This window comes from Elephas maximus, chromosome 1 (genome assembly GCF_024166365.1).
Source record: "Elephas maximus indicus isolate mEleMax1 chromosome 1, mEleMax1 primary haplotype, whole genome shotgun sequence".
In the NCBI taxonomy this organism is placed as follows: domain Eukaryota; kingdom Metazoa; phylum Chordata; class Mammalia; order Proboscidea; family Elephantidae; genus Elephas; species Elephas maximus.
In genome coordinates this window covers 117,583,937-117,597,279 of record NC_064819.1, presented here as the reverse complement: position 1 = coordinate 117,597,279, position 13,343 = coordinate 117,583,937, and the positions used below count along the sequence as shown (strand labels likewise).

The window sequence follows — 13,343 nt, the reverse complement described above, 5'->3', positions numbered from 1 at the left end:
CTTGCCAACTCTTTCCTGAGCTCATCTTTTTCTTGTATTACCTTACAGTAGACAATAGCATATACAACGAACATTCTGTTTTTGACTCTTTTCCTCTAGAGCTGCAAGTTTATTAGGTACAATATCTGCCTCTCAAGTTATTGTAGGCAATAGTTTTATGAAAGGTTTGCTATACTCTAACACAGATCATCATTTATCCAGTCTATAATGCCAGTGTCATCACAGCCTGCCACCTGCCACTGCTGTCAGTGCCATGTATTTTAGCCTTTTGTTATAGTAGCTCCTCATTTCTAGGCACCATTTCTGTATCAACAGATACACTGCTTTGTTATGACAGCATACTTTGATTAGATTAAACTTTTTTTTGGAAGGATGATAAAACATCTTGAAAATTGAATTTGTAAAACTAAATGTGTACATTGGTACTAGCAATATCCCCAACAATCTCATGCTATTATCTTATTGGTTAACCTATGTGTGCATGCTTTCGTTCTATAACTAGATTTTAAGGTTCATTAAGGTGGAGACTGTGTTTACATGTAGTAGTAACTCCAACCATATGTAGTGCGGCTCCACGCATGTGGTAGGACATAAAAGAAGCCTTGCTGAATTGGATGTGTATAGTAAAGAGTTTCACCTTGCTCAAAGAGGGGTCTGGCCTTTGCCCTCAGCTGCTGGGAGGCAATCTCTAAGCCTTTGGAATGTCTTGCCCGATAAGAGTGTCTTTGTTTATCTGTGGGCCTTGGACCACACCACATAGTCTAACAATATGATTTATGGAGGGGCTTTGAGTCATGAGGTATCAGCTTGACCTCTGGAGAGGCTAGAGACTGAGGTCAGCCACATAGACAGTCAACTATGTCTACTTGACAGAACCTAATAAAAACTCTTGTCATCAAGGCTCGGGTGAGCTCCCCTGGTTGACAATACTCCATGCATATTGTCACACATCATTGCTAGGAGGCGGTAACACTGTCCATGGCTTCACTGGGAGGGGATAACTGGAACATCTGCGTTTGGAACTCCTGGACTCTGCCCTACGCATCTTTTCCGTTACCTGATTTTACACAGTATCCCTTCACTGTAATAAACCAAAACTATGATTATAACAGCTTTCAGTGAGTTCTATGTATCCTTATAGTGAACTATTAAATCCCAGAGTAGTCTTGGGGAATCTAGAACTTTGCAGTTGGTGTCAGAGGTGAGGACTGACTTGTGGACTTATCTCACACTTCATGGGATGCTTGACTAGCTAGCATATTTTATCATGCATGAGGCTGTGTGTAACTTATTCCTGTAACTAGAGTCTTTTGGATTATTTTCTGCAGGCTTTTGGAGTTGTCTGTAGAGGGTCCTGGCTGTCAGTATGTTGAATAAAAGCCTCACTTGCATTATGGAAACTCTCAGAGCTGTGACAGCCTGAGTCATGGGTAGTCCAGAGGCAGTCAGTTCACCATTGTCAACTGTGTATTCATCATATATTCATTATTGTGTCTTCAGTGTTAGTGCATGACTAATAAGAAGTACTCAATAAATGTCAAATGAAATAATGATCTGCATCTGTTGACTCAGAACTTGATGATGGCCGATTGCTAATTTGGCAACCTGATAGATTAGTTATTTTTACCCTGAGGGGGGAAACTGGTTGACCACTGGATATAAAAGTTAGCATTGCTTTCTTCTTAGATAAATGACCATTTAGTTATCCCCTGTGATCCAGCAAATTATTTTGTATAGGATCAGGTACTTTTAATCCAAGGTGAATTTACTGTTTCTTTTTTCAAGAAAGTGGGTGTATTTTTCTATGCATTGAGGTAAGACTCTGAAAGGAGAGGAGCCCACTAAAGAAAGTGGGTGACTCAACCCACTCAATTTAATATGTATTTAAGGGTCTCTTGCATACATTGCTTTGGTAGCATGAGTGATACAAATAAAACTGAAAACGTGCCTCTTGATTTAATGGAGCTGGCTTTACTGTGTACATGGAAGAACATATCTGGTGAAGCCTTGAAAATTCTTTATAAAGTGGGCTTAGGAGCTTCAGTCCAGCTGGAAGGGGTTCCTAGGGGATTTGTCTTAAACAAATCTTTGCAGAAAAAATACACTGTTTTAATTTAGACTGTATATTAGAGGATGTATATTTGGGGAGGAAGACTGGTAGAGAATATGGGGGGGGGGTACAAATTCACCCCAAATCTAGGAAGACACTAGAGCATCACTCTAAAAAAATATGTAAGCAAGTGTGAGATAGACAAAATATGAGCACTGAGATAATGAAGAAAGGAATGATTCCTGAGAGGATGATTCAAGGAAGTCATCTTGCAGGTGTTAAACTGAACGTTCAGAGGAGAGGAGCAGAAAAGAATCCACGGGCATGGACAGGAACAACATGAATGAAAGGCTTGTGATCACAAAAGAATTTTTGATCAATCTCTGAGGTCCTTCCAAATGAACTCAAGCATACCTTCCTCTTTATTTCCTTCAGTTAAAGAAAATGAAGGAGAGTTGCCCAAATGTTACTATACAGGAAAATAACTTTGTCTTGGTAGAAGGTACCCCGCCTTTTTTTAAAGAATATGTTCAATTTTATTTGATCTTTCTTGAGATAAAAAGTAAGTTACTGTTATTTTGGAGATGTCTGTGTATCCCTATGGTATAATGGCATATAACCAGTTGTCGTCGAGTTCATTCAGACTCATGGCAACCCCATGTATGTCAGAGTAGAACTGTGCTCCATAGGGTTTTCAAAGGCTGTGATCTTTTGAAAGTAGATTGACAGGCCTGTCTTCTGAGGAGCTCTGGATGGATTCAAACTGCCAACCTTTGAGGAGTAGCCAAGCACAACTGTTTGTTCCACCAGGGATTCCTAAACCAGTTGCTGTAGATTAGACTCTGAAATGGTGACCCCATGTGTGTCTAAGCTGAACTGTGCTCCATAGGATTCTCAAAGGCTAATTTTTTTTTTCAGAGTGGTTAACCAGGCCTTTTTTTGGAGACACCTCTGGGTGGATTCGAATATCCAACCTTTTGGTTAGTAGCCAAGCGTGTTAACCATTTCGTTATAGCACATGCTTAATAAATGTTCATTGATCTGAACCACAGTGAGACAAATTAAATTTCATAGGTCATCTAGAATTATACATCAGAGGATTTAAAGGCTTTTATTTGCTAATTTATTTTGTTTAAAAAAAAAATCATCCTTAATCAGAAGTAGCCAAGATAATGGTCATTTGTATGTTGTATAAAGAACAATTGTTAAACACCAGTAGAGTTCTAGCCATGGGATTAAAAATAGAATTAGTACAGGTAGACTACCTGGAGATACAATTTTGAATCTCTCACTGATGTTATTCATTGTTTGGTTTTGTTTTCCCATCTATTAATGGAGGCAAAGCTAGTTCTCTAGTTTAAAACCAAGGCTGTTCTAAAGATGATTTACCCACCACTTAAATCATGATTCATATTGCATGATTGGTGAATACTGGAAAGTAGAACATAGAGTGTGTGACAAGGGTTGTCAGCAATTTGTGGAAGAACATAAATGATGATGGCGGTAATTTGTATCTTGGTTCATTTCTGTAGTCAATTCATCAAGAATGTTCTTAAATTAGTTAAGAATACTTTGAGGGCAACGAGGGTGGAAGTGAGGTAGAGGAAAAGGAAGGTTTGGTCATTTTTCTGTCATTCTTTTTTAGGGTTCTCCTTTGGTTTCCCTTCAGAAAGTAGAATTAAAAAAAAAAGCTACATTCGTCAGTAATTTTGGGTCAACCACAACTTAAAGACAGTAAGCAGGTCAAGAGAAACAGGGACAGTGATTGCTATAAAACCAACAGGTACTCTCACTGACACAACACAGGCACAGAAAGAGCTTTCTGCACAAAGCAGGCACCCAGAGTAAAACGACAATGGCCATCCCCAGTGACACAGCTGTGGTGAGTATTAATAATTCTTGTCATCACTAGGGTTTCAGGAAAGCAGATTTCTAGGAACTGGGCTTGACTGGGGTCTTTTTTGGGTCTCTTTATTTATTTTCTGTATTTCAATTTTATTTTTAATTTTTTGTTGTACCTTAGATAAAAATTTATGGAAAAAACTAGTTTCTCATTAAACAATTAGGACACATGCTGTTTTGTGACATTGGTTACCAAGCGCATGACATGTCAACACTCTCCCCTTCTCACCCTTGGTTTCCCTATTACCAGCTTTCCTGTCACCTCCTGCCTTCTAGTCCTTGCCCCTGGGCTGGTGTGTCCCTTTAGTTTTGTTTTATGGGCCTGTCTAATCTTTGGCTAAAGGGTGAACCTTAGGAGTGGCCTCATTACTGAGCTAAGAGGGTATCCGAGGGGCCATACTCCAGGGGTTTCCCCGTTTTGTGTGTCTCTTTAAAGAACAGAGCTGACTTCAGTTTTGATTCCACTCTGGTGGAGAAAAAGAAATAACAACAGTTATAACAGGACACAGAATATAGCTCCTCACTTGATGAATTTTGCACAGGTGGTGTTAAATTCCACAGTTCTTGGCATCACAGACAACTGGACATGGTCTGTCCTGTCACCACCCACAGCAGAGTTAGGTTGGCCTAAAACTCTTATCTCATGGTGGGAGATAAGACAGCATTTTAGGAGATACATACACACACATATAAGCCCTGGTGGCACAGTGGGTTAAGTGCTTGGCTGCTAACCTGTAACGTAAGGGATTGCCACGAGTCGGAAATGACTCGATGGCAACTAACAGCAACAACATATCTTTTTTTTAACCAAGAAAGCTGGGGTTCAGAGAGGTTTAATGATTCCTCAAAGACTAGAATTAGACAAGGAATGCCCTGAATGTTGGAAATGAAACCACCTGATGTTGAACTTTGGACAGCTCCTATAGGAGAGAAATTTCTCATGCCTCTGATAGCTAATTTTTGAATTGCCTAATTCCTTTTGGAGAAGAGAGATGTTAGTGTGATGGAAATCTACTTCACCTGAGTCTGGAGTCTTGCCCGGTGTTAGTCAGGTAAGGCTTGGGAAGAATTTAATACAGAGGAACATGAAAACAAGGCCTGGAAAATCACTGACCATATTATTGCTTTAGATAAATCTTCTTTCATTCTCCTTTTACAAGCTATGCAACTTAAAAGAGCTTGGATTTCATAAAAGGTTCAAGGCATACAGAGGTAACACTATTTTATAAGTGTATATTGTTTCAGAGATTAAAAGAAATGCAGCAAACGCAGTATTTAGGGGTATAGGCTTTGGAGTCAGACAGATCTGGCTCTATCACTTCCTAAATGTGGGATTTGGGTTTAGTTTTTTAACCTCTCTGTGCTCAGTTTCCTCATCTGTGTGGTAGAAATAATAATGACATCTCCCTCCTGGGGTTTTCATTTTTAAGCTTTTGTCTGGTTTTGATATAATTGAGAATGACTGAATTCTATACTTTAAAATGGCAGATCTTTGCACACTTAGTTTTTAGTTTTAATATTACATTTTAAATGTACAAAAATCAATAAGGGTAGAGAAAGCATTCAATAAGTATTAACTATTATTAGTTAGTTTAGAATATAACAACTAATAAAGATACAGAAAGCATCACAGTAATATTATTATTACCCCTGAGTGGCACAGTGTTCAAAAGCAGTTCAAATCCACCAGCTGTTCCTTGGAAACCCTATGGGCCAGTTTCACTCTGTCTTATAGGGTCACTCTGAGGTGAAACCGACTTGACACATACGGGTTTGTTTTTTTGGTTTTGAGACTCTCATCAACCCAGTGAAGTAGATAAGGATTACTTTCTCCATTATCCAGATGACCAAGAGCTCAATTTGGTTAAGTTTTTATTTAACATCACTGGATACCATAAGAAAACCCTGGTGGTGTAATGGTTAATTGCAATGTCTGCTAACTAAAAGGTCAGCAGTTCAAATCCACCAGGCGCTCCTCGGAAACTGTATGGAGCAATTCTATTCTGTCCTACAGGGTCGCTATGAGCCAGAATCAACTCAATGGCAATGGAAATGGGGATACCAGAAGCACAAGAATTAGAACTTGAATCTAGATTTTCTGGGTCCGCGTACAAAATGCTTCTTTTCGATTGGTTCAGGGGCAAGATTTCTGCATTTAAAGTCATTGTGTCCAGACAAGTCTGCTGGGTAGTTTTTTGCTTCAAAGTAATATCTAGTTCTTATTTCTTTGAAGAAACCTGTTGGGTGGTCAGGAAGAAACCTGGCTGGTACAAGTGGCCTCAGAGCAGGATTAGAAGCTGGGAGGTGTAGGCAGAGGGGCCATCCTCCAGAAGTAGTTTAGGCAACTTCTCACGGACACAGGAGCTGGCCAGGTTTTGGAGTTCATTCCTACATGGGGGAGAGCATGAATTGCAGATGTCCTCAGGAGACAAATAGTGTCTCAGGTGGGCTCACATTCGAGTGAGGAGCAAAGCTGGGCTGAGAAGGTTGGTATCCTGTTACTGTTCACCTTCAGTAGGTTTCTCCTATCTGTGTTGCCTGTCCTGCAGAATGATAGCTATTTATCTGCCTCATAAGTGGAATATAAGAATTCAAGTCTATAAAATGCTCTGAACCAGCAGGAACCTTATCAAAGCCACCACCTTTTATATAACCACTAAAATCTACCGTTTCAGATCAAAAGCTTTGTGGAGCAAACTAGAATGATTTTCAAACATCATCTGATTTCCTGATAAAGGGCTATGTGACCTACAGTACTCACGCAATTCTGATACAGCTGTGATATTGCTGAAAATGCTCCTTCCTCTAATGAGACAAAGCTAAGATTAAACATTACGAGTAGTTATGTGTTGATAATAACAATAGGCTTAAGTGGAAATAGCCCTGTCTACTGACACCCAGGAAGGCACTAACGGACTGGTTAAGTTGACCAACTTATTTATTACCTTTCGGTCACAACTCTCTCACCTGTCTAACTGGGATAATTAATACTAGTTCTACCTGCCTCACAAGTTAGTTAAGAGATGCCAGTATTTAAAGAGTTGTGAAAGTGTTTTCTAAAATGCTCTAAGAATATGAGCAATTATAATAATGAATTGTTAGAAACATGGTCATTATTCCAAAACTACATAACCCCAAAGTACAGTTACTTTAAAGCTTTGGTAATGAAATTAGAAATGATTTAGTGAATATGATACCAAAGAGAAAATGCAAAGGAGGAATTTACTTAGGAAACCTAAAGAAGTGATTGGTAGGCTTGGAAAGCTGTCTCAGGACCCCTTTATAACACTTTGTAAGTATGGAAGTTGCATGAGGGCAAATCCCATGTCTCGCTTGTCCACTGGGCATTACTAGCACAGTGTTGATCATGTACATACCCATTGCTGTTGAGTCGATTCTGACTCATAGTGACCCTATAGGACAGAGTAGAAGCGCCCCATAGCATTTGCAAGGCTGTAATCTTTATGGAAGCAGTCTGCCACATCTTTCTCTCCTGGAGTGCCTGGTGGGTTTGAACTTCCAACCTTTCAGTTAGCAGCTGAGCCCTTAGCCACTGTGCCACCAGGGCTCCGTCATATACTCATTGTTGTGTGCCATCGAGTCGATTCGGACTCATAGCGACCCTATATAACAGAGCAGAACTGCCCCGAAGAGCTTCCTAAACTGTAATCTTTATGGAAGTAGATCACCAGGTCTTTTTTCCCATGGAGTGGCTGGTGGGTTTGAACCACCTACCTTTTGCTTAGCAGACCAGGGCTCCTTTGAAGAGAGTTAGTTACGGGAACTGTCCATCCCCAGTAAGGTGAGGTGGAGACTGTGGGATGAATGAAGCATGGCAGTGACAAAGGGAAGCTGGAGACGTTTTTAGTTTTTCTTTTAGTTAAGTCTTCACAGAGCGCTTTTCATTCTTCATGCACTTCTGTAACAGCAGATAAACTGATATTTCAATGTTAAGTGTAAAAAAATAAGTTCCAGAGCTAAAGAGATATACTTTCCACATTCTCTGTGGTTGTGCATCATTAGTGCCCTGTGTCTTTCAATTTGCATGGATAATTAGAACTTTGTGATAGTTGGTTTTGCATAATGTTTTTCTTACTGCATTGAACTTAACTATATTACTTAATTTAACTGTATCATTTTGTTCATTCATTCACTCACCCATTCTTTTATTCATCCAGGAAGTATTTCTGGAGCACCCATTCCATGAGATGTTCCTCTGCAAGAACTTTAAACTTAATGGGTGCAGATCGAACATAATTATGAATACTACTTTTCAAGACAATTAAAAAAAATGCTGCTTGAGTGCTAGACTGTAAAAGCTTTAAGATTTTAGGATAATAAACATACTGTTGATAGAATTACTTTACGGAGAGTTCTGGGCAACTGAGTAGGGCCTTGATGGAAGGGTTGGGTTTTGATAAACAGAGGTGGGGCAGGGTCTTCTAGGTGGAGGAAGGGCTGGGAGGAAGCATTTTGTGTAGAATTCATGGGCTGCGAGGTTGGAAATAAAAATAAGAGCTGTAATTTATTAAACATCCATGTTGTGTCATGCAGATTTATAGGTGTAAATGAATAATTTCTTTTTTAAGTGTCAGCACAAAGCTGGTTCCTATGACTTGGATATTGAAGATGTCCCAGATGTCTAACTTTTCCAAGCTGCTGTACCACTTCATCATCTCTAACATCAACTACTCCCTCTCGTCTCAGGATTCTCCCTCCTGTCTTTGGGTTCCCTAATTCCCTGCAATGTCTCACAGAGCTCAGGAATTATATAAAGGAAACGGCTCATCCAGCTGTGGAGGCTGGCAAATCCCAAATTCATGGTTCAGGCAAAGACTTCTCCCTGGCCCTCAGTCTCTGCCCAAAGGCAGTCAGCTTTCTCCCACCATGGGCCAGGAAGCCCACTGCACCATCTCCTGCGGGTCTCTGCTGAGGATCTCTCCTTCTTTGGTGGTGGTGGGCTCTCCTCTCTGGTCTGGAATTGACTCTTTTAAGGCAAAACTGACCAATCCCCTTGATGGGCCACAACTACCTTATCACACAGTCCTGTCCAATCACCTAGGTGGGAATTACGTGACCATGGCTAGAAAGGCCACACATGAAAGTAATTAATTGTACCACAAGGTGGTTTACCTAAAAAATTTCACAAAATCCTGTTAATATCATTATAAGATGAATATTATTGTCTAATTGGAAAGAAGAGAAACTAGAGGCTCAGTGAGGAAGTCAGAGTAAGATTCAAATCCAGCCCCAGGCCCTGATGTTCTCTGTCTCACTGTTGGGAGCTCGGAGACTGCAGAGGGCTGCAATCACCAGGCTTGTGAGTTTAGTTCTTAGTTTGATGCCCTGCTATTTTCAGGTATGACTATTACCATTTTCAGGTAATGGTAATAGTTCAAAGAACTGAAGTTCAAAGAAAAGCCCCGAGCCTAGAAAAGGATCTATTTTCCTAGAGCTGCTGTAACAAAACACCACAAAGTAGATGGCTTTAAGCAACAGAAATTTATTGTTTCACGGTTGTGGAGGCAGGAGTCCAAATTCAGAGCATTGGCAGGGCAGTGTGCTCTGTCTGCTCTAGGGAAAGATCCTCACCTCTTCCACCTTCTGGTAGCCCCAGGTGTTTCTTGGTGTTCCTTGGCTTGTGCATGCATCTTCGCATGGCCAGTTTCCCTCTGTGTGTCTCTCTGCGTCTCTTCTCCTCTTTTATAAGATCACTCTAATGGGATTAGGACCTACTCTGCTCTGGCATGAGCTCACGTTAACTGACAACATCTTCAGAGATGCTATTTCCAAACAAGGTCACCTTCACAGGTACAAGTGGCTAGGATCTCAACATTACTTTTTGGCGGACACGATTCAATCCATAACAGACCGGGAATGCTGAGTTCAACGGGAATGTGCAGTATCTCTTTCCAGTAAGCAACACCAGAGGCCCTAGCCAACTGTAACCTCCTCTCTTTTCCAGGTCAAGCCCCTACTGCTGTTGATATTAGGGCTCGCCCTCCTGAGGATGGTGGTAGCTTGGAAAATCCCCAAAGCAGGGGCAACTGCCCTCCGAACACCTGAGAATTGCCCCTCTCTGGAGGAGAGCACCGTGGCGCTTGACATTCGCATCCTCAATAAAAACCAGGGTGGTCCCACTCTGCCAAGCATCAACAACCGCTCCACCTCCCCCTGGGATTACAAGTAAGTATAAAGGAGACAGATCTTCACTTTCTTTTAAAAAATATGCTAAGTGGTTCTAGTTATAGAGTTGAAAGTTTAGAAAATATAGACAAATAAAAATAAAAGCACTCACGTTCACTCTTCTTTAAAAGCAGAAATCCTGCTTTACCTGGACCCTCACAGTTTTCTTGCCGTTTTGGGCTAGGTCTGCCTATGTGGTCAAAGGTCCTAATACTTTAATTCCCAGCTTTCACTGACTCTCTGCCTTTGTCTGCTTCATGCAGTCCTAGTTTGAGATTAATAACTTCCTGTGCTGGAAGAGGTCTTTTTAAAGCAGCCCTCATAATTTATCTTCGGATGGAGAGAAGCGGCAACCAGAAAAGTCAACTTAGCCAGATACATTCTAGTTAGACATCAGTCTTCAAGGACTGGGGAGGAGGTAGGAGTGGAGGAAAAAGACCAGTTTGAATAGAGGGATGCAAGGTGAGGATCTTGACAGTATAGCCTCATGATTTTGTCTTAAGGTGTAGGTTCTCAGAGCACCACCTGCACTCTCCAAATCTAAGCATGAAAAGAGAGTCCAGGAACAAGAAGTGCTTCTGGGGATGCCTGCATTTTCTTCCACGTGAGTGGAGTGTGTATCACAGCAAATTGGCTGGATTGACTTTGTTGCCTTCACGCTTCGTGGTAAGGATCTTATTGAGGGAGAAACTGAGAGAAAGCACTGGATTCATAGATCTCTGGGGCTTTGAGAACCCTCTGACAACAGGTGTTGGCTTTCCTTTCCAAGCAGCAAGCCTAGCGGACTATATATTGGGAGACCTAACTATGATATCAGGTTCCTGGGTGGTGCAAACAGTTTACACTCAACTATTAACTTGAAGGTTGGTAGTTCGAACCCACCCTGTGGCACTGCAGAAGAAAGTCCTGGCGATCTGCTTCCATTAAGAGTGTTGTTGATGTTCTCAAATGCCCATCGAGTTGGTTCTGACTCATAGTGACCCTATGCACAACAGAACGAAACACTGCCCGGTCCTGTGCCATCCTCACAGTCATTGCTATGTTTGAGCTTATTGTTGCACCACTGTGTCGATCTATCCCATTGAGGGTCTTCCTTTTTTTTTTTGCTGACCCTTTACTTTACTAAGCATGATGTCCTCCTCCAGGGACTGTTCCTACCTGATAACATATCCAAAGTAAGCAAGACAAAGTCTTACTACCCTCACATCTAAGGAACATTCTGGCTACACTTCTTTCAAGACAGATTTGTTCCTTCTTCTGGCAGTCCAGGGTATATTCAATATTCTTCATCAGCAGATTACATTTGCTATTAAGATTACAGCCAAGAAAATCCTATGGATCAGTTCTACTCCGTAACACATGGGGTTGCCCTGAGTCAAAATCTACTGGATAACATCCAGTGCTGTCGAGTTGATTCCAACTCATAGTGACCCTATAGGACAGAGTAGAACTGCCCCGTAGAGTTTCCAAGGAGCGCCTGGTGGATTTGAACTGCCAACCCTTGGGTGAGCAGCCGTAGCACTTAACCACTATGCCACCAGGGATTTGATGTTCAACCTCTGAGTAAATGGATAAATAATAATGATGTTGATAATAATAACAACAGCAATACAGATTGAGGTAAAATAAAACAGCTAACATTTATCGAATGCTAACTTTTCACAGTGCGATGCTTTCTATGTTTTTGTATACCTGAATGCTTTCAACAATCCCATGAGAGAGAATCCCCATTTTATAGTTGAGGAAACAGGCCTAGGGAGTTAAGCAACTGCCGGTGGGTGGTGTGTGAACTCAGGCAGTCTGCGTTAGGACATGACTCAGAACATCTTCTGTAGGTGAGCACCCGGCGCTGCGGGCTCTCATCCTCTGTCCACCTCTGCCTCTCTTGCCTCACCATTCTGCTTTTGCCTGCTCCGTCTGCAGCATCACTCGGGACCTGAATCGCTTCCCCTCTTCGATCGCAGAGGCCCGGTGCAGGTCCTTCAGCTGCATTGACGCTGATGGGAAGCCAAACGACTTCATGAACTCTGTTCCCATCCACCAAGAGATCCTGGTCCTCCGGAGGGAACCCCAGGGCTGCTTGCCCTTTCGGCTGGAGAAGATACGGGTGACTGTTGGCTGTACCTGTGTCATTCCCCTCGTCCACCAGGTGGACTGAGAGCTGCATGTCTTCTCAGCTGAAGAGTGGTTAGGGGCTGTAGAAATGTTTTTTTTTTTTTTTTTTACCTAGTGCTCTGCAACAAGTCCTGCCTGGTCCCCGATGCCCTCTGCTTCATAGGAATTTTAGTAAGACCTGTATGGAATTCTCAAAGCTCTGTATTAGATATAGTAGTAACTTTCTGGAGGCTCTTTAGAATCATAACATCTTCCTGAAATATTCCAATGTCGCACCCCCCCACCCCCGAAAATGGACGGAGAACATGAAGAAGCCATTAGTCCACTCCCTTCATGCTCTTTTATGACCACCTCCTAGCCATGCAGCCACCCTGATACAGTGCCACGCAGAGCTGGGAGCTCTGTTGGTAAAATGGGCCTCTGTTCCATGCAGATGAAAACACAGACAACATAATCAGAATATAGGAGCGTGTGGGTGAGGGCTGGACAGGGTGGGAGGATTTGGTAAAAAAGGGGACAAGGATCTAGTATATATGTTTATTATTTGCTACATATAGATGAGGTTGCCTGGAAGGACTACATATTTATATTTGTAAGGACACTGTGCATATATTTATGACCTGTTGATTATATAAAATTTTAGGAGAAAAAATATATCAAGTACTCATATAATAAAGTCTTGTGATTGAAAAAGACTTTGGGTGTTCGTTTCCAGTCTCACCTTGAACTCGGAGACCTTGTCGCTCTCAAGATTTTCACATTTATATACCTATCATTTGTTTTTCACATTTCCTTATGAGAGCACCTGTGTTGGAGTTATTTTATTACTAATGGTACATGGGATGGACATGAAAAGTTAAGGAAAATGGGGCAGGAAGAACTCAGTATCCCTGGTAATTGCTTATGAAGCAAACATTTACTGGCCACTGCAAATCCACCAGCCACTCCCTGGAAATCCTGTGAAGCAGTTCTACCCTATAGGGCTGCTGTGAGTCGGAATCAACTTGACGGCAAGGGTTTTTTTTTTTTTTTCTTTGGCGCTAGCCACTGCGGATACAAAGAACAGTAAGCAAGGCATATGGAAGGGCCA

At 41.6% G+C, this 13,343-nt stretch overlaps 1 protein-coding gene across 1 annotated transcript; it reads left to right on the top strand.

Moving 5' to 3' along the window:
• The first annotated feature begins 3,901 nt into the window (after positions 1-3,901).
• IL17F (interleukin 17F) lies at positions 3,902-12,296 on the top strand. Its single transcript, XM_049873645.1, has 3 exons — positions 3,902-3,932; positions 9,918-10,138; positions 12,062-12,296. The coding sequence occupies exons 1-3, from the start codon at positions 3,906-3,908 to the stop codon at positions 12,294-12,296; spliced, it is 483 nt and encodes a 160-aa protein (XP_049729602.1). The 5' UTR covers positions 3,902-3,905.
• Positions 12,297-13,343: the final 1,047 nt, after the last annotated feature.